General features: G+C 36.3%; 1 protein-coding gene across 6 annotated transcripts in view; it reads right to left on the bottom strand.

Moving 5' to 3' along the window:
* sobpa (sine oculis binding protein homolog (Drosophila) a) overlaps positions 1–27,437 on the bottom strand; it is a 45,938-nt gene that overhangs the window by 14,832 nt on the left and 3,669 nt on the right. Inside the window, exons 2-7 of one of the 6 annotated variants that reach the window (XM_051126820.1) lie at positions 21,528–21,599; positions 20,359–20,494; positions 17,315–17,512; positions 11,793–11,944; positions 10,970–10,993; positions 809–892 (exon numbers count right to left, since the gene is read on the bottom strand). In XM_051126820.1, the coding sequence (XP_050982777.1) occupies positions 809–892; positions 10,970–10,993; positions 11,793–11,944; positions 17,315–17,512; positions 20,359–20,494; positions 21,528–21,599 (666 nt within the window). The remainder of the gene's footprint in view (positions 1–808; positions 893–10,969; positions 10,994–11,792; positions 11,945–17,314; positions 17,513–20,358; positions 20,495–21,527; positions 21,600–27,437) is intronic. The other 5 variants (XM_051126822.1, XM_051126823.1, XM_051126821.1 and 2 more) reach the window with 5 other exon arrangements.

The following is a 27,437-nucleotide window of genomic DNA, read 5'->3' as shown; positions in this document are numbered from 1 at the left end:
CGTACGGCTGCCAACTCAACGTTAGAGAGGAAGTTTCTGTGCTAATGCTTTTCTTTTCCCATCACGCACACCCTCTGACCCCAGAATGTGTCTGTTCTCAACCAGCCATATGCTGATTTCATACACACACACACACACACCTACTCACACATCCACATACCCCACTTGTCCATCCATGTGGAAAACAGTAACATTCAATGCAGATTGACAATGTTTCAACAAAAACATGAAATATGGAATGTCAGAAAGACATAAACTGTTTCTACAGCTAATAAAGTAGATAAGCAGAACACCTCATGATCTAGTCTTGAGTTAACAGTGCAGGTGTGTGATTTGACCGGTCTTGTGTCAAGTCTTTAGGAATTTAGGAAGGAATTTATGGGTGATATTTCACCCCAAAATAAAACTGTAGTGCAAAAAATAAAAATAATTAATAAATAAAAACATAATTGTAAATACTGACAATGATTAGTTTGTATTATTACTAATAACTGTCATAAAACTTAAGGATGGTATGATATATATATATATAGGTAAAGCTTTGACTAATGGACGTATTAGACATTTTAGGCATTTTTTAGACATAAATGTCAAATTGTCATACTGTAATGTTATATATTTGTTCAAAACATATTTTGGAACAAACAAGACAAAAGTCCTGTCAATACCATATTTCAGAATTAAGACTTAAGACTTTGAGACATGGCCACAATCACACAATCTTTCTACAATCTAAACCATCTTAATCAATATGCATATGCTGTTTCTACATCTCTAATTTTGGGGTGTTAAATGGTTTATATCTTACAAGCACATCGCTGTTTGTCTTGAGGACAAGTCTGGGCGTGTCTTTGGACAAGCTGTGGTGCGGAACGCCCTCCTCCTCTCTGGCCTAAAGGAAAAACATAATGTCCCTTTTTATGCATGGCCAAAACTGAAAATAAACACACATAACAGATGTAGAAAAGAAAGAAGGAATGATGTGAATGAGGAAATGGAGTAAGAGAATTAAAAAAAACAACATGTGCTGACCTGAATAGACATATACAGAGAAAAGAGACATTCTGTGTGAGGGTGAGTGTGTCTACATTCAAATTCTGTAATTCAAGGTTATATATTAGTATGGTAGACTGAAACAAGAACAGTGTTCAATTATATTAGGTCCTTTCAAAAAACACCTTGAAATATCTCAATTAAAAACTGAAAAAATTAATTCAGAAATATTCTACAAAATCAGGAGAGAAAGCAGTGCTGTAGCACTCACAGACAAAAAAAGAAGAAGCAACAATAAAATAAATGAAAAACAAAAGAGAAAATAATGTTTTATTGTGCATCCTTCATATTTTCAATGGCTTATTATGTCTCTGAGTTGTCTGAGTACCTGAGTGCCACCGCTGAAAAACGCCTCACTCACAAAGACACTGAAGAACATCAGTCTGAGCACACACACACACACTGTGCCATCTTCGGTCTTTATTTTGTGTAGTGTCTGTGACCCCTCTGGACTTGAGCCAGCTCATTTACATATAGCACTAATGAGGCTGCATACTCTCTAACACACACACAAATGGCATATCCGCAGTCTTAATGACTTGAGGCATGATGGTGCTCTGAGAAATAACCACACACGCCATTCATTTACACTGTGAAGCCTCTTTCATACACACAATCACATAGATGAAGCCACATGCAGACACACAAAACTCTGAACCTGATGGCTTATTAAGTAACCAAAAACTGCAGAACTGGATAGTGTATGTGAAGACAACTCTGTGCCTCCGTATCGTAAAACATGCCCCAAATTGCTGCAGTGTGTGTGTGTGTGTGTGTGTGTGTGTGTGTTTTGTGCCACCTGGGCTTCAGCATTTCAACCACATCTCTGCCAGCCACCATCTGGGCATCACACAACCCAGCCCAGGTGTGTGTGTGTGTACCTTTTGCATATTGCCAGGTAAAATGTACTTCTCCAAGGACATAGATGGGAACACATATGAGGCATATTCTGGAACGCCCCCACACGCACACACACACAGACAGACACACACCTGAGCAAAACACATTCATAACCTCTCATCTATCTGTCTATCTATCTATCTATCTATCTATCTATCTATCTATCTATCTATCAGGGGTAAGGAAAAATTTAAAAATAGTAAAAAAAAAAAACAAGTGTTAGAAAATATAACATTAAAAAAGTGTATAAATCACTAGTTTTTCATTGTCCAACAGTGGCACCAGCTGGTAAAGTTACAGCGGGAGTCCACATCTCCCTCTCTGAGCCCATTGAGTTTTAACAGACCCCCTAAAGAGTGTGGTGAGTTTTGTGGGGGATAATTGAGAATGAATGGGGGAAAGTCACATGACAGGAGGCAATGCCTCCATTGCAGTATGATTGAATATGATGGGCTGTGATTGGTTCATGCAATAAATCCCACCTCTCGTGTTTATGCACATTCGTGAATCTGTCTGAATGAAAAATATATTGATGTTAATGGGAGGACTAATTTAAAAAAGTGAACAACTCCACACTTAGATATAACCACTTTGTTATGTCGAAATAAGACTTAAAATGTCATAAAAACATGACCTGTGGGAGTTTTTAGTGAGTAATCAGCTTAGTGAAATTTAAGTAAATCTCAGTGTCTGCGACCAATATTTACATTTATTTGATGACTGATAATCTGAAAAATTCAAAAATAGTTAAAGGATTAGTTCACTTCTAGTACAAAACTGTATAGGTAATTCACTCACCCTCTTGTCATCCAAGATGTTTATGTATTTCTTTCTTCAGTCATAAAGAAATTGTGTTTTTTAAAGGAAAACATTTCAGGAATTTTCTCCATATAGTGGACTTCAATGGTGCCCACATGTTTGAACTTCCAAAATGCAGTTTAAATGCAGCTTCAAAGTGCTCAAACCAATCCCAGCCAAGAAAGAAGGGTCTTATCTAGCAAAAACGATTGATTGTTTTCTTAAATAAATCAATATTTATAGACATTTCAACCACAAATGCTTGTCTTGTCTAACTCTACAATGCGCATGCATCCGGTTCAAGACAGTTAAGGTATGTCGAAAAACTCCCATCTCAATTTCTCCTTCAACTTCAAAATCATTCTACATCGCTGCAGAAGTACCGACCCAGTGTTTACAATGTGAACGTGCAAAGAAGATCAAAAAAAAAAAGGTAAAACGGCGATGTAGGACCATTTTGAAATTGGAGGAGAAAATGAAATGGGAGTTTTTCGACATACCCTGTCTTGAACCGGATGTATGCACATCGCAGAGTTAGACATGACGAGCATTTGTGTTTAAAAGGTGTATAAATATTGATTTATTTAAGAAAATGAAAGATCATTTCACTAGATAAGACCCTTCTTCCTCTTCCTTCTTAATGGGATTGTTTAGAGCCCTTTGAAGCTGCATTTAAACTGCATTTTGGAAGTAAAAACTCGTGGGCACCATAGAAGTCCACTATATGGAGAAAATTCCTGGAATGTTTTCCTCAAAAAAACATAATTTCTTTACGACTGAAGAAGGAAAGACATGAACATCTTGGATTACAAGGGGGTGAGCAAATTATCTCAATTTCTGTTCTAAAAGTAAACTAATTCTTTAGAAGTTAACTATTAAAAAGATTATCTGAATCGTATCTATCTATCAGCTGAAAACAACAGTTTTAATTTGTTAAAAAAAAATTGGAAGCAGATTTCACTAACCAAATTGAATTCAAATTAATTAGTAAAATGCCTAAAGATCCATTCATGTCATATAAAGGAAGAGGTTTTGCTTTAATATGTCATTGGGGGTAAAGCAATGCATTTGTTAGTTGACATTAACTCATTAACTCTGCATAAGCATTTTTCCACTGCTCTGACATGTCGCCCTGGGTGCGTCCGCTAATATGGCAGTGGCTAAGTCTGTAAGTGTGAGACAGTGATTTGAAAGTGTGTATGTTTGTTCTCTTGGCTAGAAGCTATGAAATAATCACCCTGCACCGTGAGTCACAACGCCATGGCAACAAGACCTGAGGAAGCAGAGGCCCAATAGCTTCAACACTTACACACATACACACACACACACACACACACAAAAAGAGTTTGTTTCAGAGACTGAGAAATTGTACTCCAACGTTTAAAATAGAAATTAATAAATAAGTTGCATGTTTGTATGGTCTGCAGTAACTAAGTTACTGGTTATAGATGTATGCATGTTCTCATTTGTTACGAGTATATTAACAAGACGTGTGTATATAAATCAACATCCCCGTTTACCGGCTGATAATTTACGCTCCGTCAGATTTTAACACTGTAATCAAATTTAACATTTAGAAAGAGTTACAATTTCTCCTGACACATACGCACACACTGGCACACAGTGCAGGAGAAAAGCTCAGGCAGAATGAAGCATCAATGAACCAAGAGATGAAGAAATGAATGGGAAAACATCAGGAAAAGCATGTTGTGGTTGAATCATTTTGAAGTAATGAACTGGTTAAGATCCAACACACACATTTCCAATGAATTGGTATTTTGTGTCCTCTAAATTTAAAGAGCCACACACAAAGACATTATTTCATATGTTTAGTCAGTTGCTTTCCACACTGACCACTGACTGTCCCCACAATGTGGGTGATTTCATGCTTTACTATGCTGCTTCAGCTTGTACTATCTTTCTGTCTTTTATATTCCCAGTGTTTTGTTCTCTCTTCATCTGAGCTGAACGTCACTCTATATGCTGACTCACACCAAAATACTGAAGAACATTCACACACACACACACACACGCACACAGCATATGGCCATTCAGTCTACACTCATCTTTTCTCTTGCTCTTATTGGCAGAGTTGCATTTAATTCTGTTTCATTCTGCTTTTATGGCATGAAGCACAAACTGGCTTGACTGTCTGTCTGTGTGTCCATCTGCTTGGCTGTTTAACAAGGGTTGCTTTGCCCAGGTATCCAAGACTGAAGTTTATTTGTACAAATTTTCTTCAATGTCTCTGTCTTTCTTTCATGCAAACATTTTTGTTCAATTCATTTTGACAGTTTTGAGAACACTGGTAATTTCTGCCGCAATGATAATACCATGTGTTGTAATGTATACCATGTTATTTAATGATTACCATAATTATTTACTTGAGCAATAAGCAGCTCAAGGCCATGCTGTGATTGTACTATAGATAAAGATTTCCTACTGTTTTTATAAAATGAAGGCTACAGCAATATGATAAAACACACCACTTTTAATGCAAGTAAATGCATCATTTATAATCAGAAAAATCTATTGCTTGTTTGTTATAATATATAATATTAAATAAGTGGTGCGCATGTGCAACCAAATTAAAAAATGTGCTATTTAAAAAATAGTTGTGTATTGACATGGTTGAAAGCTGTGAATGCACAGTTTTAGATCGACTAACTTTAATACTACATAAGACTTCCATTTAGTCCACTTCATGTCGTGCCTAACAACGGCCCTTAGCTGTTTTAAATTCAGTTTAAACCATGGCTTCTTGTAAACCACGGCTTCCATTAACCGATGTTATGTGACTGAAACATTTTTTTTTTCCTCTCGCAATAAGTCATGACAACTTACGTTGGTAGGTTTATGTATATGCAGCCACCCCACTAGTCATTATTTTTATTTGAAGGAGGCAAAGACATGTATCTTCAGCAAAGCAGTGTAGACAAACGCTTGTGAAACGTGCCGTGGCGTGGCTGGTATAAACAGAAACATTGAGTAGAGTGGCCGTGATCAGCTCCGGTGGCAGTGTTGGAGCCGCAATGCGCTGCAGATCATGCGACTTTTAAATACACCAAGTGAGCTGTAAATGCGAAAAAAAAAAAAACTCTTTACATGGCAGTTTTGCCAAATACTGCTTTTTCGGATTGCCTGTGAGCGCAAAAACTTTTCTGCAATATATGGGAGTTTTAGCAAAAGTTTCCATTGGGCGTAGTTTTGCAATTTCAATTTGAGCAATTGGGTTATGGAAATGCAACTATTGACACGCTTCAGTCTACAAATAATATAGAAAGTAAAAAAAAAAAAAAGTTTGCTGATTTTAGGTTTGAAAATGTAAAATTTATATAAAACGTAAAAAAAAAAGAAGAAAAATGTGTAAATATTAGCATTATTACACTGTGTCTACACTGGATGCGAGTGGTGCGGTGCGACGCGACAAAATACAGTAGAACCCATTATAATAAGTTATGCAGTCTACACTGGATGCGGCGCAGCGCGACATGGCAAATCCCCGACAGTAAACTGCTGCCGCGTTCTATTTATGACGTGCTCACACAAAGTTCAAATGATTTGCAACGGTTGCTTTGTCGCGTCCAGTGTAGACAGACTTTAGCAACAACTGTCGCGTTCAATGTAGACACAGTGTTAGTATTTCTAAAGTGTATGATAAAATAATTGTGTTTTTTATTTAATACTTATTTTTTATTTCAAAATATAATACCATTATCACACTTTATTCATTATTTTGTTTATTATTAATTAAAAATTAATACTAAAGTGCAATAATACTATTATTACTATTATTAATTCTTTTATTTTTTATAGCTTAGTGCAGTCAATCAATTAATCTTATCCAAAATAAAAGTTTTTGTTATATAATATGTGGGTTTGCTGTGTATATTTAGTATGTATATATAAATACACACACAATGCATGTATATATTTAAGAAAAATGTTGTTTATATATTACAAATATTTATATATATAATATCAATTACGTGAATATAAATACGCATATGTAAATATATTTTCTCTCTCTCTCTCTTCTCTCTCTCTCTCTCTATATATATACTATATGTGTCTTTATTTACACACACGCACACACACACACACACACACACACACACACATATATATATATATATATATATATATAATATACACAGTATACACACATATAATATGGAATCAAAAACTTTTATTTGGATGCGATTAATCACGATTAATCATTTGACAGCACTATTACAGTTATATTTAATGGGTCACACTATGTGCAGTGTGAGCACCAACCAAATCTTCAGGTGCTCTCATGAGAACCAGACCGAAAAACGTATGTGCACCCCTAAATATATGCTGTCTTTCGAAACTTTCTATTCATTATAAAGCTTGAAAAAATGTATCACGGTTTTTCTTTAATCACTTTGGCTCTTTTTCTTTATTCTTTAACATTTTATTAAAGACAATTTATTGTGCGAAGTGTAGAGAATTGTAAGTTTTTGCACACATCCCTTTTTTTCTTTTGCTTACATGAATAAGAAATTCAAATCTAGTGTGAGCATGAAACTAAGTGTTCAAGGACCTTAACTTTCTGTTTTTAAAAAAAAAAAAAAAAAAAAACATTCGAGAACTGAGAAAAACTATAATAAGAAAAAGTACCCAAAAGTGTCAAAAGAACACAAAATGGAACTTATTTATACTGTACGTCAGTGCTTTTTTGATAGTAATGACTAACACTAAAATTGTCTATGCCATAGTCTTTTGATGATTGTTTTCATGGTATAACTGTATCCGAGTTAGATTGACCCAAGTTCTTTCTACTTATTCAGCTTTGTTCATCACAAATACATTTCAGTCCTATTCACCTCAGTCCAGAACAAATCACCATATATGGGCACACTTCTCTGTATTCCAAATATTCAGTTACTCTAAGGTTTCATGAGGCTAAAAATATCATGTCAAAATTCATTAGCTCAGCACCAACACACACACGCATGCAAATTTGAGGATTTGGACACTGTAAAATGAGCCTACCGTCTGACACAATAAACACAATACAATAACAATACTGTGTGTGTGTGTGTGTGTGTGTGTCTGACAGAGGTTTACCACATTTCCTCTGAGGAGGACACTCCTTATTCACACACAAACAAACACACACACACACACCTTTAATAGGGAGGAATTATAATCACCTGAAGCAGCTGGCGTGAGGATATTTTACTACCCGAGGTGGGCCGGGGGGATGATAGAGATACGTATGCGTGTGTATGCTTTCTCTTTTTCCGTTTTGAGTTTTGCAGATGTAGCAGCTGCAGGTATTTACTGCAGTAACACCAGACCGCAACCAGACCCACCGCCCCACAGCCCCTCCCAGTGTCTTATTTCACACACACAAACACAATACTGCTTATCTTTGCAGCTGACCTTGTGGTGTACATGACAAAACAGAAAGAGAAAATGTTCATGTAATCTTGGAGCGTAATAGAGTTTCCCCCTCCTAATGAATTATAGAAATAAAGGTGGAGTCGCAGTGGTGGCAGAGCGCCAGGAGAATCGTCAAAGGAGTGAAGTAAACAGCTCTATGATTGGTGGGATTAAATGAACATGCTCCTGCCAGACGTTCGTTTGGCATTCCACAGACGCGTCTCCTCAGAGAACCAGATACAGCATCCAAACGTCTGCAGACGTGCCAAAACGACCTCACAGTTTACACTATAATAATCACAGACTACGCTGACCGCATATCAGATGATGTCACTCGGCACACACTGTTCTCTTTATTATACGTGTGGAAATAAATTAGGAAAATCTGGACTTGGAGCATTCAATTCCAATAACATTTTTATAACAAAAAAATTTGACTGCAGATGCACATCAGTCTCTTACGTGATGTGAACTTGACAGGGTTAAATCAATATTCAAATAAATCTCACAAAAACATGTCCAGGCCATGTTTCTTCAATGACTTAATTTACAGAAGTTAAAACCGTTTGCAAAAACAAACACTGAAATGGTTTTGCAAAATGTATAAAAGAGTAAATCTGTAAATCTGTCCATATATATATATATATATATATATATAAATGCATAAATGCATCATTTTTTTATTAGCACAGTTTACCTGCAAAAATCTCATTACTATTATGTCCAGGCATTTTTTTTATACCTATACCTATTTGGGATTTCAACAAACTTCCTGTTTGGAATGTATAAGAAGTCATTTATTGTATGATGTAAAGAGATAACACAGTTAAAAATTACAATTCTGTAATAATTTACCTACCCTTGTGTCATTCCAGACTCATTTTTAACATGTTTGGAGCTTGATGACCAAAATATCTCCTTTTGTGTTCAACAAAAGAAAAAGTAATTTTTGCCTGGAACGACATGAGGTAGGTAAATGGAAAAAATCAAAAATCATAAAATATTAATTTTTGTGTGAATTATTCAATCATAATTCTGAAACCATACAATTTTCAAGCTTAAAAATATTATAAATATTATTATTTAAATGTTATTCTCTTATCTTAAAATAATTTTTTTTATTCATTTATTTGAAGAAAAGGGTAAAGAATTTAATTAAAAATATTATTATATATGTTATATATTATTTATATAAAAATGAATACTGATATTTTCATTATATTTTAACACATTTTACCTACAAAATTCTCATTCTCTTTTGTGTTCCACAAATGAAAAACATGAGGGTGAGTAATGAAAAATGATCAAATGTATGTTTTTGTGTAAACTATTTAATCATAATTCTTAAACCATACAATTTTCAAGCTCAAAAAAACGTATTAAATATTATTATAAATATTATTTAAATGTTATTCGCCTAACATATAATATATGTTATGTATTAGTTATATTAAAATGCATACTGATTTTTCATTATATTTTAACACATTTTGCCCAAAAAATTCTCATTACTCCTATGTTTAGGCGTTATATTTGAGTTTTTGTTAGATTCTCATTACTCTAGTGCAGTGTTGTTGTTCTTTTTTATAATCATACATTTCAGCATAAATCAGCAAATATATAAATATTATAAATGATGTATAAACACTTCATACTTTAAATAATGTTTTTTTCAAACATTAATGAGAATGAGAGTTTTGTTCACAATGGTAATAATCAAAATTAGGGTGCTTAATTAATGTTCAACTGTTATGAAATGTCACAATGCAAAATGAATAATTAAAATAGGCTTAATTTTTAGGACCATTCATTTTCACCAAAATATAATTGCCTTTTTAATAATTGCCTATATTTATTTATTTATTGTTTGTTAGTTTAAATTTGAATTTGGGGTGAAATATAACCCAAAAATATAAATATGGCCAGTTCTTAACAGTTGTTGTGAATTCACTGGAAAGTCATTTTGTGAAAGTCATTTTGAAAAAAGGCATTTTGTGTTTGTGTGGAGGGGTTCATTTTTCTGATAGCACATTTTTGCCTAAACACTTTTTAATTCTGTATGTCTTTCTTTTTCTGATTTATTCCTTGAATTTCTTTAAAAAAGGAGGTGTTTTCAGTGTCAAATATGTGCATGAGCATCTATCTGCTTGTTTTATATTCTAGTTCCATAAAAATCATGTTTTATATTCAGCTATGTCAAAAATATGTATCTATGACCTGTATCTACAACCTTTTATAGATAAAGTCTATAGTATTTCTATAGAGGAAAAAAAATAAACGTTTCTTGTTTGTATGTTTTTTACACATTTTATGCAGATCTATGAGCTCTATGCCCCTGGGCTTCCACACCGTTTAACAATTCATGAGATTTAAACAATTGTTTGTCTCTGTTTTGTGTATCAACATTGTTGTGTGCATGACAAAGAGAACACTATATGTGTTTAAGCTTATATGTGTGTCTATGGTAGCGCCAGTAAAGCTCACATTTGCATGTTTGTTGGTCTTTTCATGCTGTCCACTCTATCTTCAAACACACCACACACTAAGCGAGGGGTGGCTGTGAACAAACATGCATGCATGTGGGAGTGTGTACGCATGCATGTGAGACTCTTGTGTGTGATGGTGTATTTGTGTATGCGGGTGTGTGTGCTTTTGTATGCATGTGTATGTGCATCATTTATGTATGCCTGAGAGTGTTTGCATGCGTCCATGATACTATGAGTTCCATCAGTGTGTGAATAAGTGTACAAGAGAGTCTCTAACACACACGAGGAGAGGAGAAATCCAAACACAGTATACTTACACTGCAATTCCTCACATATCCAAGCTTAGATAGAAGAGAAAACACACAATCAATATCTGTCTCACTCTGACGGCATGAGGTCTAAATCTAAATCTAATCATTGCTGTTATGTTGTACTTTGCTGCACCTTTTGAGCTCTGTAATAAAATAAACATATTTTTTGTGTTGTAGTTTAAGGAAATATTTATTCTAAAGGTAAGACTTTCAGAATTATACTCTGGTAAATCTCAGGTACTTAAAATGTATTAATTATAGCTTAGTTATTTACAACAAAATGAACATGATTGAAATAAATTTAAAAGCAAAAGTTATCAAACAGTTACCAAAATTTTATCAAACAGAGACAAACCAGAAGTGTGGAATTTTCTTAGTTGAAAAAATAAAATAATTTGTAAATAATAAATAAACTAAAAATGAAAAGTGACTGATGCCATCAGCTTGTCTTTGTGGACCAACCATGTATCAGTGAGTACAAATACTAATGGATAAAAGTAAAAAAAAAAAAAAAAAACTTGTTTCAGCAGAGCAAAATAATAACCTAATAAAGGCTCTAGAAATAGACTGCTGTTTATGGGAAAATGATTGAAACTGTGAAACACTATGTAAATACCTGCTTTTTCACACCTGTTTCTCTGTCTGATATGTGTTTAAAATCAGAAAAAAAATGGTCTTATATCTCATCTAACAGAGTAAGAGTCATTTAAAGTTTTGAGCCAGAGATTTTAGTAACAATGAAGATTAAGGCAGAACAGAGAAAGTGACATCAGACAAAAGGAGCCTGATTGGCTGAGGGGACAGGAAGAGGCGGAGACAGGGGATTTACCTTGTTGCGTTTGAAGTAGGCACGTCGACAGGCAGCGAAGCATTTCTCGCTACAGAAACTCTTCAGTTCAGAGCCCATACTGAGAGAATAGCGCTTCACTCCCACCTTCTGACACCATGCACACATTATCTGAACATTAGAGGTGTCCTCCTCTGAGAAAAGAGAGACAAAGAGCACAATTATGTAATGATCTAGTCAGTTAACTTTTTGAAAAATAGTGATATTTCAGATACAACAAAAATCATTGCTTTTATACATCTAAATTCAAGTTCATCATGTGTAATATACACTGTATAAAATGCTGTCTTATTTTTTAACCCAAATGCTGGGTTCAGCCTGCTGGATCATTTTATTGGGTTATTTTTTTTTATATTTGTACCCAGGTGCTGGTTAGTTTTTCTGTACCTCAGTTGCTAGGTCATTTTCAGTGTCAATACAAATGATGAATCCGCTCACACACCTAACCAACGCTGGGTCAATGTAACCTACTGCTAGGCAGTCTGTGCCAAACCGGTTAAAACTGGTTATATTTTGTCAACGGTCATTTTGTGCTCTGTTTTGAGAGAAAACTTAATGAGGGGAAACTTTCGGAATGAATATAAGGTTTGTATTACACTGGATTCCTATCAAATTATTACTGTACAAATATAAAACGTCTATAGTTTCACTTTTTTTGTTTAAATAAATGCTAATATTTGCTTAAACCATGGAAGTTTCACCTCCCGCCAAATGAATGCATGACCGGGGAAACACGACACGACATCGCCTTCTGTCATGTATAACAAAGTTTCTGTGAGCTTCGTTGAGTACAATAGGAGCGCTATTGATCTAATGCGCTGTAAATGGCCATGCTATGCATTTGAAATCTATGTCTGACAGAAAGCTGTTTTTGGTGCAACTTTTCTTTCCACAGATTCCTACTGAGTGCTCTTGTCTTAAAATGTTTACTGAACATTTTTGAGTATTTTATGATTGTAAAAGACTGACTCGACATTGATTAAAAATAGTGTATATGAACTGTTCTGGTCCAATATACATAAAACAGATTTTAGAGTGCTTTTTATTGTTTAAAATGAAAAACCATCAATTGGTTGAATGACCCAGCACAAAAAAAAAAAACAGCAAATGGGTTAAGGTATAAAACCCAACAAGCTGGGTAAAAATAGAGTGTTTTTCATGACACATCATCAGTCGGCCATATTGGCGGCACTGAACGTAAACAACACCACTGAACCGAAGGAAACTCGCATATTTTGCTTATTATTGCTGCTGAAAATGGTCAATTATTGTCATGTTTTTGGCTGTACTAATCAAAAACATTTGAAGTACTATAGACTGCCAAATGTTATAACAAATCAAGGAGAAAAGTGCAAAAATTGTCTGAGAAACAAAAGGTGTTTGTGGTTGGCCAAACTGAACCAGGATTTCCAGGGCAAGAATCTCGACAACATTTGTCTTTGTTCTTATCATTTCCAGTCAGGTAGGTGAAACATTAGGATAATATCTTAATCAATACTGCTTGTACGCATCTTTACCACCTATTAACTTTAGTTTGTCCTACTCGATAAGATTTAGCAGCTTTCACACATTTTTTACTGTGGTTTAGACATCATATGTTAGCAGAATAACATTCAGTAGTACATTAACCGTGCAATCCATGCTGTTGTTTACATCCGAATATCGCCAGGATGGCTGTGCATCCGGAAAACTGAGCAAATTGTGATACAAGTGCAAACCCTCTATATTTACCCAGTGCTGGGTTGCCAAATAACCCAGAAATGGTTGTTTTTAACCTAGCGTGTTTTAGAGTGTAGATAGATTTATTTTTCAACCCATACACTTGCAAACACTGATTCATCCACCACCATCTCAAAAACATTTTTTAAACATATTATAGACAGACAGTATATAATAGTGTTCGAACACCAAAGGCAATCTTTCCTTCACCAACCCACAAGAGGTTAAGAGAAACCTGTCATCATGCATCACCCCACACATATCAAGACTATATATGTTTGTATATTTCTCATGTGTGTGTGCGTCAGTCAATCTGCCTACATCACAGTGCATGCCACAAGATGTTAGATCTTTCCCATCATGCTCCACTAACAACTAGAAGCTTGCAGGCACAAGTGTTCGGATTTGGGCGTTTGAAGTGTGAGCGTATGTGAGTGTGTTTGGGAACAGGGGTGAGCGAGCTTCTAGGGGCCGCAAAGACAAACCGAGACACTTGATTCAAATGCAACTGACATTGCCACAATAGAAAACTGTTCACTTTTTTTCGTGTTTTCATGAGGTTGAATTTTGTGAGACGTGACTCCCAACCTCAGATTTAGTATGTGATCATTTTAATGCGTCTGCCCATGTCAAATGATTTCTCCTCAGAGATCTTTTACACTCTCACCCTCTAGCAGCTGCTTAATGATCAGATAAATCTGAGTGTGTGGAGAGAAAATGTCTGCCCATTAGACTTAACCTTTCCTCTCACCCCTCTCTCTCTCGCTGTTTCTTCTGTCTTTTGTAATGAGCGTGTAGAGCAAGTTATATTTTGAGATAAAAATCAATTCAGAATTATGTTAAACATATCTCCATTGGCTAAACATACAACATACTTCTAATTAAATCTACTTTTTAACTAATCAGCACAAGGAGAAGAGAACAGAGAAAAGAACGCAAAAAGTATTTGTGCACAAAAAGTATTCTTGTAGCTTCATAAAATTACGGTTGAACTACTGATGTCACGTGGACTATTTTAACAATGTCCTTTCTACCTTTCAGGGTCTTGAAAGTGGTAGTTGCGTTGCTGTCTACTGAGGGCCAGAAAGCTCTCGGACTTCATCAAAAATATCTTAATTCGTGTTCCGAAGATGAATGAAGGTCTTACACAATTGGAACGACAAGAGGGTGAGTAATTAATGACAGAATTTCAATTTTTGAGTGAACTATCCCTTTGATTTTGAGCATGAATAGAGCAGCCTTAAATCCTGTAAAGCAGCCTGGAAAAAGTACATAAAAAGATGAAGTATATGAAGATATAAAAAGACTTTGCCTAACAAGCTGCATCATACAGAGCAACAAAGACTCAAAGTGTTCCTCTACAACCCTCAAAATACAAACATTCGAATATAAAACGGTTGCCATGGCAATTCTGTTTGTTTTTCCTCAGTACAGCCTCATTGCTCCATCCGCATCCCTAGTTTAAGAGAGATCCTGCAAGTGTGTGTGTGTTTGTGGAACATCCGGTGGTAGAGCAGTACATACCTGCACTTCAAAAGCCCTCTGTCACTATGCGCATGCTCATGAATTATTCAAGAGGGCCACAGGCTAGGGGCGGGGATGGGGAGGGGGGAGTTGGCTTCTGTTGCTGTGGTAGTTAGCGAGTCTACACCATCTGTTTCTCACCACATCACACACATTAACGCACACATAAATACAAGCGCACATACATAGACACACGCACACCGCTACACCAGTGCACAGAACACTGGTTTAGGGATGCACCTCACCATGGTGCCGTCCCATCAGACACCATGCACTTCTGCGCTACAACACACACTCTCTCCCAACAATGAGAGCGGACTCTCAGTGTCAAAATGCAAGCTCAACTGCTTTACATTTACATTTATGATCAAGGGCATTTTTATATAAACATCATACTGAAATACTGTATACTATTAAATTAATTAAAATAAAATTAAAACTTGTTTTACAAACCTTATGTACAAAATATGCTTCATGAGTTAATCAATGAAAGATTCAGCAGAATGTTTCAAGTCGGTAACTACAGGCTATGTCTGAAATCTCATACTCTCTGAGTAGGTCATTTTTTTGAATAAGCAATGGCATTGCATTACTTTGGTCATATAAAGTATCAGCGTCATTTGCATCACATTTACAAATCCTCTCCTGTGGTGTCATGGGATAAAAAAATTGCCTACTGGATGTGCACTTCAGAATCTTGCCAGAAGTAGTCGGTCCTTTGGGTACTTACGAATATTATGAATATGGACATGCTACTTTTTTCACCTGTTCTATACTTATAAAGTATACATATTTGGATGCAGCAAGTCATTCATGAATTGAAGTGCACAGAATACATGTTTTTGTATTCAGGCAGCAGGCAAATCAACTCGTGTTTTCTTACCATTATATTAAACAGCAAACTCACATTCACAGTGCAAGTAAAATATGATTTTTGTCTCGGCTCTTAGTGATTCAGTAGTAGTTTCAGTCTGAAGGAAATGGTTAAAATGTCACCAAATGTGTTGGAGTGACAAAGGGACAGTACGTTTCACTCTTTGGTTTATAAGACAAACAGCTCGGATAAACATGGTGACATTTTCACAAATGGTCAAGCAATTAATAAATGTGACCCTTGACCACAAAACCAGTTATAAGTTGCATGGGTATATTTGTTGCAATAGCAAACAATATATTGTATGGGTCAAAATTATCGATTTTTCTTTAATGCCCAAAATCATTAGGATATTAAGTAAAGATCATGTTCCATGAAGATATTTTGTACATTTCCTATATCAAAACTTAATTTTTTATTAGTAATATGCATTGCTAATTGCCTCAGATTCCAGATTTTCAAATAGTTGTATCTCGACCAAATATTGTCCTAACAAACCATACATCAGTGGAAAGCTTATTTATTCAGCTTTCAAATGACGCAAATTGGAACATTCTAAAAGTTACAGTGTGAAATCTCAAACCTCGACGGTTTAAGTATGTAGCCCAGGATTACATTTACCTAGCGTTAAAGGGGACATCGAATGCCCATTATGCACAAGTTGGTACATTTGGCTAAAATTCCTCAATGGTCACATGAAACAACACCCTTTTTACCTTGTTAAAAACAGCTCTATTCACAGCGACCCATTTCAGTGCATGTCTTTTTAAATGATAATGAGCTACTGTTAACTCCACCCCTCTTTTCCATTTTTTTTGTGTATTTGGTGGCGCATTACCATAAAAAACAAAACTAATCCACCATGTCCTCAGTGACTCTGATGTCGGGAGAAAATGAAGACTCTTCTGTTTACTTTTACATCCAACTACAAAACACCTGCATTGCTTACAAGATGTTGTTGTCACTACAGCTGCACGAGCACGGAGAAAATTGCGGATAGCGTACGACTTGCTGAGGGCGGAAATATGTCTAAACGGAACAGATCGTTAGCGGTTGTGGGCAGGGCCTGAGCAATATGACATCATTGTTGTGGGCGGGGTCTGAGCATTATGATGTCATACTGCTCAGAAAATCAAAATGGCTTGATAATTGAGACTTTTTAGGTTTTTTGGGGAATAAAAAAAATGGAATGGATTTGTGTCATTGTAGGGCGGTTGTGTTCACACACTAATATTACACATTTATATGCAAACACCATCTAAAAGTAAATTTTGCATCCGATGTCTCTCTATCAGGAATTAATAAAATACACATATATTGTGTTCAGTTGAATGTCTGCTTGTAAGTTAGATGCTTAAATATTGCCTGTGCCGCTTCTGTTTCTTACCTGCTGGTGCTTTGATCAGAGGGGGCGGGATTAAGGGCACTATGATTGGCAGGCCTCCGTGCTCCTTAGAGGAGGAGGGGTTTGCAGACGCCTCGGCTGTCACTCCATTCCGTGACGTCGGAGTAGAGCCAGAGCTGTTGGCGTGTGGAGGAGAACCACTGCTGTTCTCCACCGTAGATGCTTTTGGCAAAGAGTTCTCTAGAGAGGAGAGAAAAGCAATGACGGGTCTTTTATGTTTCACAAACCAGTCACAGTGTGAAATACATAAGGTTAGCGGGATCTATATTTGTTGTGTGAAATGTCACTGGTGGGTTTGACTGTCATGGAATTCAAATGGCCATGATCAATTCATTGTAGTCAATATGAATTCCTAACTGACTCTATTTAAATTCTCAGTGGATTTATTGATTTATTTTTCTCTGAAACAATTTTCTTTTTGCGCTGACATCACTTGTGCTACAGGCGCTGGTGGATTTTTTTTTTTTTTCTGAATGAAACTTGCATATTTTGCTGATGGTTGCTGCTAAAAAAAATGTTAAATTATTGTCATGTTTTGGGCTTTACTAAACGGGCGGACTGGGAAAAACATTTGGAGTACTACAGACTGCCAAAAGTTGTAACAAATCAAGGAGAAGTGTGCAAAAAACTGTCTGAGGAACAAAAGGCGTTTGTTGGCCAAACTGAACCAGGATTTCCAGGGCAAGAATCTTTACAAAATTCATGTTTGTTCTTATCATTTCCAGTCAGGTAGGTGAAATATTAGGGTAATATCTTAATTAATACTTCTTGTATGTATCTTTACCACATATTAACTTTAGCCTGTCAAAATACTGTGCCTTTTCCTGTTTACTGAGTTTTCCTCTATATTATTTATCAGCTTGCACATGTTTTTTCCATGGTTTAGACAGCATAAATTAGTAGAAAAACTAATTCAGTAGTACATTAACCGTGCAATCCATGCTGTTGTTTACATCCGAGTATCGCCAGTATGGCCGTGCATCCAGGTAACTGACCTGAAACTGTGAAGTAAGTGCAAACCCTCTATAATTTTCTGACATTATTATTCATATTCTTTATTTTTTTTCCTGATTAATGTACTGTTTTACTGTGAAATACCACATTACAGAATGTGGTAAATTTTTTTATTCACAAGTCATTCATAACTCTGGGGCCCTTAGACTCTAGCAGTGTCTCAAATGCACACCTCACATTACTGCTTCAACTTGCAGCATGACAGAAAACTGATTAAAATAGCTCTTAGAGCACATTCCCATAGTACACATATACACCTCCACCTGCAGCAAATAAGACAAGATTCAACAAGGGCACCCAAACAGATTACTGGTAGATAGCAGAAAAGCCCATTTGTAACTCTAACGGCATGCTCGTTTAGAGACGATCACGGCTAAATGAGTTAATTAAGTCTGATTGTCCTTCGCCTAATCTCTCTACTTCCAGCAACGTCAACTAACAATAGTGAAATATCGTAATCTGCGGCTGCGGATTTGTCTGACGGCAGAAAGTAATTACGGCAAGCGTCACATGGCAGGCGTGGTAGGTTGGAGAAATGTGGCGCTAGCTGGGAACCGTCTAATGCCTAAATCACCATTTTCTTTAATGGAGGCTGGAGTATGGACTTAGCAAGGAATTAGCCAGCTCATTGTTTCGGCATCTCTTTCTCTGTCCCCACAGGGCCGCAGAAAAAATGGCTGACAGTTTAAGACTCTTTAATGCTCTGGCACAGAGGCCAGCCAGGAGACAGCATGGAGGGTGCAAAGATAAAGCTGTGGGTTTATCGGAGTGCTCTCGGGGGAACGGCGGAGGAAGTTCAGGAATTTAACGGTGCATTCTCTTTTTAACAACATTTAAAATCTGACAGTCCTTGTTTTCGCTCCCGTCCTTGTCAGGATTTTTGTCTTATTACCGCTCCACAATTCCCTCTAGGCTCTTTCTGGTGGCAAACAGGTTTGTGAAATTAACCTGCTACAAAGAACCTATAGGGAATTAAGGGATGATAATATGATAAAAAATTCATGTAAGTTCTGCATATTAGTATCAAGTGTTCAGAAGATCCAGAATGTGTACTTAAGATACTAAAACTTTCTCTGAATTTAAATCTTAAGTGTGAGCAGAGCAAGAATTTCAGATTTCAGGTGCACAAATAATCTTGTCTAGGCAACTAATCAAAATAACACTATCACTCAAAAGTTTGGTAACACTTTACTAAGGTGCATTAGTTAACATTAGTTAGCTACATTAGATAACATCAACTAAGAATGAACAGTACTTCCACAGCATTTATTAATCTTAGTTAACTTCAGAATTTACTAATGCATAATTAAATTCACAATTTAACATTACTTAATGCACTGTGAACTGACATGAAATAACAATGAACGACTGTATTTTTATTAGCTAACATTAACATTAACAAAGAATAATGAATAATAATAAATGCATTGTTCATTGTTCATTTATGTTAGTTAATTTATTAACTAATGTTAACAAATGACACCTTATTGTAAAGTGTTACCAATTTTTTTTTATATTTTTGAAACTAGTCTCTTATGCTCACCAAAGCTGCATTCATCTGTTTAAAAATACAGTAAAAACAGAAATACTGTGAAATATCATTCAAGTTTAAAATAACTTTCTCAAAAGTTTTCTGTTTTAATATATTTTAAAATGTAATTGTAATGGCAAAACTGAATTTTTACCAGTCTTCAATGCCATGATCCCACATGAAATAAAATCATTCTATCATTGTTGCAATGCTTAATATTTTTCTAGAAACCGTGATTGATTTTTTTTTGATTCTTTAATGAATACAAAGTTCAAACAGCATTTATTTGAAATAGAAATTATAAATTATAAATGTCCTTGCTGTCACTTTTGATCAGTTTAAAGTGGTCTCGCTGAATAAATGTATTAATTTCTTTCCCAAAAGAAAACAAACCTTACCAGCCCCTACATTTTGAACGGTACCTCTATATGCTATGTGTAATGTGTAAAAGATAAAGTTCTGTATCTGTGTCAGATCTCACCTTTCAGGACAGAGATGTGTTGCCGCATTTCTCCGTCAGGGTAGTTGCGGATCTCTATGTCATCTGAGTCTCGTAACTCCACTTTGTCATATCCGTACCATCCAAGCAACTCATTCATGGTGTTTTCAGCAAAACTCTACAGAGAGAGAAGAAGAGAGAACAATTTAAAATGCAGCTTTACTTTTTAGAAAGTAGTTTTTTATTATAAGTTGTAAGGAATCATCTAATTTACGCTCACGTATCATAGGTTAAGTCAACTAAAACCTGTTTTTTTAGATTACAGAATTACTCGTTTCATAATGCGTTCTTACTGAAAATGCCTCCACGCACACACACAGAGAGAATCTGAAAGAGTGAATAATTGCAGTCTGTTTGGGAGGTGTACTGCGCTGAGACAATCGATGTAAAAACCTCTGAGTGGCAGATTTTGCAATGCGGATAAACAAAATCTCCACAGGGAATCTTATGTTTGCATGGTTACTGTGAACCAAGGCCAAAAGTAGTTTCGTCCAAGAAATCCACTAGCTCATCAATAGACAAAATCGGACTGAAAATAGCTTCAAACGTTTCAGCTCCGTATACTTTTAAGAATGAAATCTGGAGAGGCTATAGACCGACCAGGGCATCAAACAAACATCTTGCAAACAACACTAAGCCAGACAACTGGAGAACAAAAGAGGAAAAAGCATTATTAACAAATCAGAGCTGAGCTGACCGGACCAGAGCAGAATCCATGCAGCTTCAATCTACTAGACAAAAAAAACGTGGGTCATATTTTGAGCTTATGAGATTTTAATACCCGTTTACCCTGCCTCTGGCAGCTCATTTTTAAGCATTACCTCAAAAGAGCAGTTGTATATGTCAAATATATTTGTAAATGTTTGCTTAATGAATAAAAACCTGCTTATATGTAGAGCACAGGGTACTGGTTTAATATATAGAGTAAGTCTAAATTAAATTATGTTGTAAAATGATATTCAATATATACATTTAAATAAAAAAAAAGTTAAATGAATTGTAAAAACAATATATATTAAATTATAATTTACTATTATTCCCATCTCTAAGGCATAAGGGAACATCAAAACATTCAGATATTTATTTCTATGCATGTATTATTTATTTTTGTCACTTTTTTCTGTTTTAGTCAGTCTGAGGGAGGCTCTCACCATCAAGTAGGGCGAGTTGCCATGGAGACTGCCTGCCTGCCCCGCCCCTGGGAGGGGCCGATTGGACGGGACCTGATGAGACACGAGTTAACAACTGTCAATCAAACATAGAAACTGTCAGTCAGTCGCATTAACTGTCAAGCAGCATGTATTTTGGGATATATACTGTACATACTTGGTTTATGTGGGTGTTAATGTTTACTATAGCAAACGTTCGGCTGTCATCTTTAACAGCTTTACTCTCCAGCGTACACTACAGCACTACATTAATAAACATACATAGACATATAATCTTAAAAAAGAAAACGGATGAGGGATTTACACTAATGTTATATGTTAGAATGTAATATAATCTTTCACAACTATTGGATTGTTGTACAGCATATTTAAAATCACACATGTACTTTTTACAGTACAAACTGATGAACGGCCCTTCTCCACTCCTTCCCTGCACTTCTGCTGTCTGGCCACCAGGTGTCTGTCCTGCCTCTGGTCTGTAAGGTGAGGTGTCTGTTTTAGGATTGAGTTCACAAGGTCAGTCACAATGCAGTAATCACACCCTGTCCACAGGAAACCCTACTAGACTGTATCAGCACAGCATGGATCAATCCAGAATCACCTGAGCTCTGCTCTAAAGTGTTTTTGGGCACTTTTAAAGTTCTGATTATCTGGGAACACCAGCTGAGATGAGTTTAGAGGAGCCCAACAGTTCCTCAAGAGAGACTTACAGTGTTAACAAGAGGTCACACAGTCAAAGCTGAGGTCACATATATACATAATTATTTAAATATATACAAGTACTCAGGAAACATATTTTCGTTTAAAGGGATAGTTCACCCAAAAAATTTAATTCTGCTATTCATTACTCACCCTAATGTCATTCCGAACTCGTAAGACCTTCATTCATCTTTAGAACACAAATTAAGATATTTTTGATGAAATCCGAGAGCTTTCTGATCCTGCATAGACAGCAATGCAACTGACACATTCAAGGCCCAGAAAGGTAGTGAGGACTTCGATAGAACAGTCCATGTGACATCAGCGGTTCAACAGTAATTTAATACAGCTACGAGAATACTTTTTGTGTGCAAAGAAAACAAAATTAAGGACTTTATTTAACAATTTCTTCTCTTCCCTGTTAGTCCTCAATGCACGTTTGTGAGAGTATCACGATGTATGCGTGTGGTTTTGCTGACGCAGGAGCCGGCGTTTTGATGTTGAACCTGGATGCACTGCACCTTGTTTACAAGCAGAGGAATGCACACGCATGTGTTATTTTTGTTTTCTTTGCGCACAAAAAGTATTCTTTTAGCTTCATAACATCTGAACCTCTGATGTCACGTGGACTATTTTAATGATGTTCTTACTACTTTTCCAGGCCTGGGAACATTTCAGTTGCATTGCTGTCTATGCAGGGTCAGAAAGCTCTCGGAGGTCATCAAAAATATCTTAATTTGTGTTTCAAAGATGAACGAAGGTCTTACAGGTTTGGAACGACATGAGGGTAAGTAATTAATGACAGAATTTTCATTTTTGGGTAAACTATCCCTTTAACATTTAACTTAACTTACAAATGTTTATACATTTATTATCAAAATAAGTGCCCAGTCCGAAGGTCCATAAATCAAACTTGTTTGAGGTCTGTTGGTTTAAAAGTAAATGTTGCATTATTTGTATCTAAATTGTATTAAAATGTGTTAAAAAAAACAACAACTTTTTTAACAAATTTAAATTATTTTTATACAAATTTATTGTCAATATTGATAATATAGCAAAAATAAAGCAAAAGCATGTTTTTAAAAATTCAAATATGCTTCAATGGCAGGTTTTCCCCCCTATTTTTCCCTCCTCTTGGCAAGGAATGGCAAGGCTGGTCAATTCAAAGGTCATCATGGACCAACTTTGTTGTTGGTTGTTATTAGCTTGGGTGTCTCTGATTTAACACTCTTAAAGGGATAGAAAATTCTGTCATCAATTACTCATGCTCATGTCGTGGTCAAGGCCCAGAAACACAAGAAGGACATAGTTAAAATAGTCCATGTGACATCAGTGGTTCAACCGTAATTTTAAGAAGCTACAAGAATACTTTTTGTGCACAAAGAATACAAAAATAATGACTTTATTCAACAATTCTTCTTCTACAGTTGAACCACTGATGTCACATGGACTTTTTTGTTGATGTTCTTGATACCATTTTGGACCGTGACTGTGGTAAGACCCTTGCTGTCTATGGAGGGTCAGAAAGCTCTCGGATTTCATCAAAAATATCTTAATTTGTGTACCGAAGACAAACGAAGGTCTTGCAGGTTTGGAACAGTATGAGGGTGAGTAATTAATGTCAGAATTTTCATTTTTTGGTGAACTAACCCTTTAAAAATTGAGAAAAGGCTATTAAAGTGACACAATAGAACTTTTAAGGCTAAGCTATAAAGATTAAACTATAAGGACTGTTTAAGTGTTTTTTTTTTTTATTTCATCCAATCAAAATGCATGCACAAACCTATGCATGCACATGTAACCATTACAAAATAAGTTCAGAAACCATTGTTACAAAGCACAGAGGAAATCTGACAATTTAAATCGTCCCCATGTGCATCGCTGCTGTGAGTTAGTCTTTAATAAATGCTGCCGATCAGCTTGAGTTCTGTCAAATGCTCTGGATTCTGCACTAAATGTTACTCCATACACATAATTGCAATCTGAAATTCCCCGCACTCCTCCCCTCCAAAGGCCGCCCGGTAATTACACACCCTCTGATAAAACCAAAAAATCACTATGAAAAAACAGATAGAGAGACAAAAATACTGTGCTTCCTCCCTTATAGAGACTAAAGGAAATGGGAAATGTTTGGAGAGAACGCTTTTCATGCTAGACTGAAACATCAGCGAGAAAAGTTACAAGATACGAAGCAGCAAATCTCATTCCCTCTCTGTTCGCCGTGATTGTGACGGCGGGGGGAATCGGACACCCTGCGCGCAGTAACAAGAGTAGGTCACTGTACACCATGATAAAATTCCCTCCTCCCTTCACCAACTTTCCTTCTGACCAACCTCGCCTCGCTCTCACTCTCCTCCCAACCCACACTTTTCCATTCCCTTCTTGCTTTTTTCTCTTGTCCCTCTCTCATACTGAATATCACTTTCTTTTTCTCTCTACCATACTCTCCCTTTTTCTTTCTCCCCCCCCCCACCACCACTATGCTCTGCTTTCATTTCCATCTACCTTCCTTGATATCTGATCCGGCCTGTATTCTCAGCTTTCAGTTTTTACAGCTTAGGCTGCCTATTGCTGTATACATTCCTTTCTCCTCTCCCTCTCTCTCATCCCCCTCTCCGTCGGGCAATCACCAGCACGGGGCTTATTTTACCATGCTGCACATGAAAGCAGACGGAGATGAAGGCAACACTGTCAGACGTCTCTTCTGTGTATCTCTCTCAGAGGTATAATCCTCCACAAGGCCACATTGTGTACAATCTACCGTATCTCTCTGGTTTCTTTCCTTTTGCCATTTTTCCTTTGTCTCATTTCTCAGAAGTAAGAGAAAAATTAAACAAAGATTTGTTTTAAGCAGCACCAAAGCGAGGGACTCCTCATAGGCTGGGTGTGTGTGTGTGTGTGTGTGTGTGTGTGTGTGTGTGTGTGTGTTGGTGGAAATCTGATATGTGAGAGGGAGAAATTCATAATGCTCAGGTCTCAAGTTCTCACTGAGGCAATAAGAGAGAAGTGGAGAGTAAAACGCAGATTATATTTATACACACACGCTCTTTATGTGTTACAGTATGCTTTGTTGTGCATGTTGGGAGTTATTTACATAGGTACAGACCTTCAAACAGGAAGTGACTGTGGTAAAAAAGTGTGGAGACTTTTCTTTCACCTTCAAAGAACATGCACCCAAACTTCCTAAATATATATATATATATACTTGCTGTCACTAGCACAGTATCCTAAGGTACAAAAGCTAAAAGGTACCTTATCCCTTTATCCCTAAATGGTACATATTAGTAGCTTAAAAGTACATATTATATTGACAGTTTTGTACCATTTTGTCTGAGAGTGTAGAGCTCTCAGCGAAAAGCATTTAAGCCCGAAAAATGAGTGAAAGCCGGCAGACACATTTCATAATACAGCTGGGATGGAAGTATTCAACCTCGCTGTGATTTTCGCCCCTGTTACCGGCACCTGTTCGCGCATGTATCTCAGACCCCTCAAACAGACCCTTGCTCTAAACCCTCCTCTGGTTACTCTACACCGCATATCAAATTTAGCTTTGATTCCACAGAACCTGATCTGTGTCTGTTGACGCAAATGTTTGGGGAAAAGTTTTGTTTTGTCTCCATGGCTTTGCTGTTTCCTGTTTTTCATGTTACATGGGGCGTGACACACGCACATTGTTCATCTGCGCCGTTTGCATATGCATGGGACCACCGCCCTCAGCTGTGGCGGCGTCTCTGTGGTCTATCTGTGGTAACTGTATGGGCTATCTAGGGCACCTGCATGTGTCTGGTGAAGACGTATGGGATGTTGTTGTATGGATGTAACCGCATATGCGAACTAATCTTTAAAAAACTAATATTGTTGGACAACTATTTTGAATTATACACTTCAAAATAATGGTTTATTATTGGAATTGTAAATTCCAATAACAAATGTAAATGGTTTTCACAAATGGTTCTTTTAAGAACTGTTGGCTGAAAGGTTCTTTGGGGAACCCAAAGGTTCTTCCATGGAAATGCTGCAAAAATCCTTTTGGAATCCCTAAAGGTCCTCTGAAGTGCTTTGAAACACGCAGCACTATTTTATATGTTGACGTAATTTCAACTGAAACAGAAAGACAGGGCGGGACATACCAAGCAGTCCCGCCCCCTTTTTAAAATAGCCAATAGCGTTTTGTTTATATCACAGCTTGGGCTAGAGCGGTTGAGCTCTGAAAAACATTTGACAACGTATGACAACTACAATCTCATCCATATTGCTATAAATTTAAATGGGTCCGGTACACTTTGTGGTCTGCGCCGACTCGCGCATATGATCTGCTCTGTGCCATCGTGACTTCATTCCCTCAATCAAATGCATGCTTACACTGTCTGAATCGTTCCCTATCCCCTATATAGTGCACTACGTGACATTCACTGTACATAAAATACAAATTCTGTGAACAAGAGACAATATTTATAGTGTAGGTCGCTGGACATTTCAGATTCTAGATAGCGTTTGATTAGACAGTAAGTTTGATGAGAAGCTGAAGTGCAGGGTGACATCATCAAAATTGCTGATCCATATTGGTGGAAGTTAGAGACTGTAAGTTTTGAACGTGTATCTTGTATATGCGAATTTTGTCATTGTTTTGAAACACACTAGCTTATAGATAACCTTAAGGCTTACATATTTATACTAAAAGCTAAAAAAATCCAATTTTGATTTCATAGGGACTTTCATGCAGCAATTTGTATTTTTTTAGCTAAATTCGGAACATTTAAAATTACATTTTTTCAGTTGTCCTGGCATTACAAATATTAGTGTATAAGATTACAGTCAATCTCACACTTCATCACATACACTCTTAAAAATAAAGATGCTTCATGATGCCATAGAAGAACTTTTTTTGTTTAAATGGTTCTATAAAGAACCTTTAACATCTGAAGAACCTTTTTGTTTCACAAAAGGTTCTTTGTGGCGAAAGATTATGAAAAGGTAAGAAAGAGATGGTTCTTTAAAGAACCAAAAATGGTTCTTCTATGGCATCGCTTCATTTTTAAGAGTGTAAGAGCTTTTTAAAAAAATCGTCATTATTCATGTTTGCAAAAGACATTCAACATGCAAAATCATATCAGAGATATCACAGGGTGAAAAGGTTTGTTGTGGATGGTTGTCTGTGAAAAACACCTGTGTGTTTCAGTATAGCTGAGGCAA

The sequence above is a fragment of the Labeo rohita genome, chromosome 13, assembly GCF_022985175.1.
Source record: "Labeo rohita strain BAU-BD-2019 chromosome 13, IGBB_LRoh.1.0, whole genome shotgun sequence".
Classification (NCBI taxonomy): Eukaryota; Metazoa; Chordata; class Actinopteri; order Cypriniformes; family Cyprinidae; genus Labeo; species Labeo rohita.
The sequence above is the reverse complement of the archived record's forward strand: the minus strand, read 5'-3'. Positions and strand labels throughout refer to the sequence as shown.